The sequence below is a fragment of the Ursus americanus genome, chromosome 29 (assembly GCF_024610735.1).
Source record: "Ursus americanus isolate L20-20 chromosome 29, mUrsAme1.1.p, whole genome shotgun sequence".
Lineage (NCBI taxonomy): Eukaryota > Metazoa > Chordata > Mammalia > Carnivora > Ursidae > Ursus > Ursus americanus.
The window spans coordinates 881,670-887,669 of NC_142155.1; the positions used below are offsets into that span (position 1 = coordinate 881,670).

A 6,000-nucleotide genomic window follows, 5' to 3' on the forward strand; every position below is an offset into this window, starting at 1 on the left:
TTCCTCCTCTGCTCGTGGGTAGGACTCTCAGCCCGCTCCTGCACTCAGGCTTTTATGCCTGATCCTGCCCAGCACCCCAGTGACAATTAACGGGCTGGGTTTTAGATAATTATCATTGACTGGATTGGGCTTTTAGATTATTTTGAGAAGCTATATAAAACACTGTTGCTGGAGCAATGAAGGCTTTACAACCTGTCCAGCCTGTTGGAATTCTCCTCTCCCCCTACGTTCTGTCAAGTTTGCAAACATCAATCTGCCAGCGAATCCGGAGAGGGGGAGACGGCCACCACCACCGTTATTGATTGGACGCAGGGTCAACCACCCTGTCCGTTTCACAGGACTGTTTATTTGGTGGGCCTCTGCTCTTGTGTTAGCATGTGATTCACCAACCTGTTTTCTGGTAGGAAATGAGATTTTTGAGGTTCTAGACTATTGCCTTCTTGTAACAGCCCCATGTGGTAGCCATTGATGCACACGGGATTTCAGGGGAAAGCTGCAGGTATGTTTGAGGCTGGGTGTGTCTTTGACTAATTTGGCTCTCTCCTTGAAGTTCCTTCTGTTCTCTTGCGGGAAAATGTACTGATCCACAGCAAGGTCTGCTGAAAGAGTAAAATACGGAAAGAAGAAGTGATGGCTATATTTTTGGAACAAGATAGAGTAAGATGAAAGTTATAAAGTTGCCAGGAAAGTCAGTATTTGTAATATTTGTTATAGAAAATCAGAAAACTTGAGGAAAGCTAATGGAGGAAGAAAATGTGAAAATTCTATGTGGCAGTGTCCTGATATCTTCTGCAATAAAAAAAATTATTGCCTGGGGAGATCATATACCTTGGAAATATTGAGAGGATCTGTGTCTAAAATATTTCCGTTTGAATTCAGTTAAATTATAATTGCTTGAGAGCCAAGAGCGTCTCCTTTTCATCGTTCAATGTAGGCTTCCTTGTGACAAGCTGTGTCCAGCTCATATTCACAAAATTGAAAGGAAAACATGGTCATGGAGTCTCTGCTCTTTACATTTCAACTTCTTTTGTAGGAAATACGAGTTCTTCCACATTGCTCCAAGGCTCTGGGAGTGGCGTTCCTGCCACCCACCCTCATCTTTTGTCTGGCTCCCCTTGCTCCTCTCCTGCCTTCCACCTGGGGCCCAACACCAGCCAGCTGTGCAGCCTGGCCCCGGCTGACTACTCCGCCTGTGCCCGCTCTGGCCTCACCCTCAACCGGTACAGCACATCGTTGGCCGAGACCTACAGCAGGCTCACCAACCAGACCGGCGAGACGTTCGCCGCGCCCAGGACTCCTTCCTACGTGGGCGTGAGCAGCAGCACCTCGGCAAACATGTCCATGGGCGGCACAGATGGGGACACGTTCAGCTGCCCACAGACCAGCCTGTCCATGCAGATTTCGGGGATGTCCCCCCAGCTTCAGTACATCATGCCTTCACCCTCCAGCAACGCCTTTGCTGCTAACCAGACCCATCAGGGTTCCTATAACACGTTCAGGTTACACAGCCCCTGTGCCTTGTATGGATATAATTTCTCTACATCCCCCAAACTGGCTGCCAGTCCTGAGAAAATTGTTTCTTCCCAAGGAAGTTTCTTGGGGTCCTCACCGAGTGGGACCATGACCGATCGGCAGATGTTGCCCCCTGTGGAAGGAGTGCACCTGCTTAGCAGTGGGGGTCAGCAGAGTTTCTTTGACTCTAGGACCCTAGGAAGCTTAACTCTGTCATCATCTCAAGTGTCTGCACATATGGTCTGATGAATCCTTGAAGTTAAGCCATACTCAGATGGGTCTAATGTATTTTCTTTCCGCATTTTCTTTTTCTTTTTTTCTAAAAGCAATATGAAAAGAAACTATCAGTAGCTTGTAAGATTTACATATAATAGGAAATGAAGGCTCACTGAGTGTTTTGACTTTCTCATGGTGAGATTGTAATTGTCTATGGTATATATGTATACTGTACATAGCATGTGGAGTTTTGCAGCTTACAAAACCACATCCTCCCTCTTTTTTTCCCCCTATTTCATCTAGTTGCACAGAGTATTGGCATAAGTAGTACGTTTAACCAAAATTCTCAGACTCTTTTAAAAACCAAACAGCAAACTTAAAACTTGGCAGTGATACTAACCAGACCAAGACTTATAACTTAATTTATCAGAAAAATGCTCTACACAGTTTCATACTCGAGTGTTGATAACTAACAGTAACCAGCACACAGAGTCTTGTGATTTCTGTTATTCTTGGGCACAGTGTGAGAACCTAAAATGCAGAAGCCAGTTGAGGTCTAAGTATTAGTTCTGAGGTGCTTGTAATCGTGAAGGATTAGCGTTTGTGTTCTTGCTTGCTCTTGTTTGTCACAGATATGAGATGATCTTGGTTCTGTAAAACCCATGATCTATAATAATTATTTACTTAAGTAAGGCGGAAGAGAGGCTTGTCCTTTCTTTTCACTTTCCATTGGCTATGTAAGAAGTATTTATTCATCTGCAGAGAATAAATTTCCAGTATTTTGGATCTTTTGCTCATTTTACTTAGTTAAAATAGACCGTTAAAGAATGTTCTATAAACATTTTTAAATTCCAGTTTTTACCGGGGAAGGAATATATGATATGAATGGAATGCCAAAAAGAAAATAAATCCACCTCAAATTCTTTGATTCCAATGAGAAATGTCTATCTTTTTAAATCAAGAAGAATAATATTGTCAGCTATCCCTTAGGTTTTTATAGTGTGGTTTTTCATTGAGGATATTTTTTCCATTTTGTTTTTGAGATTCCTGACCCGTGGTCTGTAAGTAAGGAAAAAGGCATTTATGCTACTTATTTATGTCTCGTAACTCCTACAAATTGAAACCTCTCCCCTCCTTAACCTTGTTTCTCTGTCTCAGTCTTTTCCCGAACAAATAGATTCTAGGCCTTTATGGTATTAAATAACGCTGTAAGGAATTCCAGGGGGTTATCTCCAGCAATCTGTCTTTTGAGGGTTGTAGTGCAAAGGCCAAAGCCCATTACCATAAAGACCCTCTTAGAGGATGAAGGAGGAAGATACTAATTATGATAAAGCATCTATAAAACTTTTAACCTCAATAGCATTTGCAGCCGCGAAACTGGAAAAATGAAAACAGGATTAATTTTTGAAAAATCCCTAAAATAATGTATACATGGTTTAAGATTTCAAAACAAGTAACTTTGATAGCATATTAGGAGATGAATAGGAAAGGCATTACCATATGTCTGTCGAGAAATTAAAATAATCTGTCTGTTCACTGACTCATTACCTTTCATATATTTGTCAAGCTAAAGCAGATTTGCTTTCCAAGCTAAGTGAGATCTCCTTTCGGTGCTAAACAGAGTTGCTTTAACTCTCCCTAGTTTACGTGGGGAAAGGGTGTAGCTCCTGATTTCCTTCTTTACTTTAAAACAGCACGGCTGTTAGATATTTAGGCAGATAACTGTTTGAAAAGTATTTGCACAGGATGTGACTCTGTTTATGGATGTTGATAAATTCCCTCATGGATTTTGTAACAGTTCATCAAATCAGTATTGATTTTTACGTTGAAGATTAGCATGAAGGGACACAAAATACTTCTAGTAGGTAGATCTGTAGAAGATGCTTGTCTATGGTATTGATAGCTTGACAGAGATTTGGGAAAAGTCCTCGTGAGTACATCCCAGCCTTAGTGCTTAGTATGATTCAAGAACAAGAGAGTTGTCTATCTTGAGAAAACAGGGAAAGTAATGATCGAATAGTCATATGTATTAATGGGGAGAGCATTTTCCTTTTTGCTGTTGGTGATTTTAAAACGATACAACAATATGAGTAGAATTTTTTATTAATTTTTTTGATTTAGCAATATTGTACAAATTGCTGTTTCCTTTAGGTTTTACAGTAAATATTAATCACCATGTCACTTCAAAGCCTTTTATCGTTATATTAAATGACATACATGCATTGATAATTATAATTATAATTATATATCTGTATTTTATTAAAAAGTACTTAAGAAATTATATATTAAAGTGTGTTACTAAACCCTTTTATGACTTTGGAGGGTAATCATTTAAAGTGTCTATAAATGTTGTTCCAAGAATAAGCACACATATGAACATCCCAAACACAGATTTTGTGGCTTTCGATTACAAGGCATGGAGAAATGGGTCTGGCATTCATTTTTCATGTGTTAAATATAATTTCTTGGGGCCCTGACCATGTCATTGAAGGTGAAGCCCTGACAAATGTTGAACACATGAAAATTCAAATGTAAGAAGAGGAGGCCATGGTGGTATGTTTTGTTTCTGGTCCAGGGGAGAAGGGCAAGGATACAAGAATGAACTGCTTATACCACTGACCAGTGATGACAGATCACTTCTAGACCCCTTGACTGGAAAACATTCCAAGGGACATTGTGATGAGGTGAGGTTGCTGCTATCACAGCCAGTCACATTTTGAAAATTAACACTTGCTTCTATACAAGCTCCTTCCCCAGAGGTCAGCAGCTTTTCACAAGCAGGGCACCCACTTGCTGACCCCTGATTTCTGGAATGTAGGGGGTCAGGAGACGTTCGTGGCCCCCAGAAGAGACTGAAGCACAGTGCTGCTGATATAGCAAAGGATCACCCTCACTCCTCACGTTAATTACTGAAATTTTGAGCAAAAGAAACCTCACCTTTAAAATGTGAATTCCTCTCGAGACATCACTCCCCAGATTTAAAACTATCAGCAACTCACACCTTAGTATGAATTAGATAAACAGAAGCTTTGGAGGTAGCCAGAGGTTTGTTTAGAAGAAAAGAGTAATTTTTGGAGTAGGGCAATTCTGGGAAGATTTGAATGGGGAGGAGGAGGAGCAAGGAGAAGGATCTCTAAGCAAATCTGGTGTAAAGCCATTAAAAAGAATCATTTCATGAGCTTCTTTCAGGAGTCATGGTCGGGTTGGTGGATGCTATGCTGAAGCTCTCTCTAATTAGACGGGTTTGTAAAGAATCCTTTCAAAGTGCAATCATGCTGGGTTACCTCTTGGGGAATTTATTGACTCATCTACATGGAGATTTTCTAAAGCCTTCCACTGGCAACTAAATAATGTTATTAAATCATTACCACTGTGTTTTAATATCCTTGATAATCATTCTTTAAAATATGTGCTGAGACAAGTTGAGAGTGAGGTTGAATATGTGAACAGTTAAGTAGACATGCATGAGTGCAGCCTTCTGGGAGCTCATGATCCGTGATGGAAATGGACAAATAATATATATTTAAGTATAGAAACACCCAAGAGATATATAAACTTAGTATCCATCTACATACCAATAGACTTTCCAAGTAATTCATTTTCTTTTTTCTTTTCTTTCGTTTGTTCTTTTTTTTGGGGGGGGGGATTTTGTTATGGTGAAAACATCATTTTCTTGGGAATTAGGGAGCTTGGTTTCAAACCACGTACTTCCCAATCATGATTTTGGACAAAAACTTAACCAGTTTAGGTCTCAGTTTTCTTATGTGTGAAAGGAGTGGCTGGAATGAGAAATTTTACATTCCTTTCAGTTATAAAATTCATATGACATTGTATAAATATCATTGAGCCTAGTAGGCAAAAAGCTTTATGAAAATATATCTTATAAAAATAGGTCTTTTGGAATATAGATAGGTAGATAATCATATATATGTGTATATCTATTTTTACAAAGAACATGCCATGACCTTGACCAGGATGAGTGATTATTTTAAATTTATTGGATTACTTAGAATTTATCTTTTAAATGGAACTATGCTGTATTAGTTATAATATGCAGGGCATACTTTAGTAGTTCAGTACAGGAATCTGAACTTAATGTATTTGCTACTTTATAATGAAATTTCTTTTTCATGTTGCTCTTATTGAATAGCGTAAAATTATTTCACTTTGGAATAAGCATGGTATCTAGTAAAATATCTAGAGAACATTCCAGGTACATTTAAAATACATGTAAATTGTCATCCAGAAAACACTTGAATTTGTTTTTTTGAA

General features: G+C 39.0%; 1 protein-coding gene across 1 annotated transcript in view; it reads left to right on the plus strand.

The window, feature by feature from the left end:
• TBX18 (T-box transcription factor 18) overlaps positions 1–3,943 on the plus strand; it is a 29,350-nt gene extending 25,407 nt beyond the window's left edge. Inside the window, exon 8 of the mRNA XM_045804538.2 lies at positions 1,034–3,943. Coding sequence (XP_045660494.1) covers positions 1,034–1,758 — 725 coding nt within the window. The 3' untranslated portion in view covers positions 1,759–3,943. The remainder of the gene's footprint in view (positions 1–1,033) is intronic.
• The last annotated feature ends 2,057 nt before the right edge of the window (positions 3,944–6,000 follow it).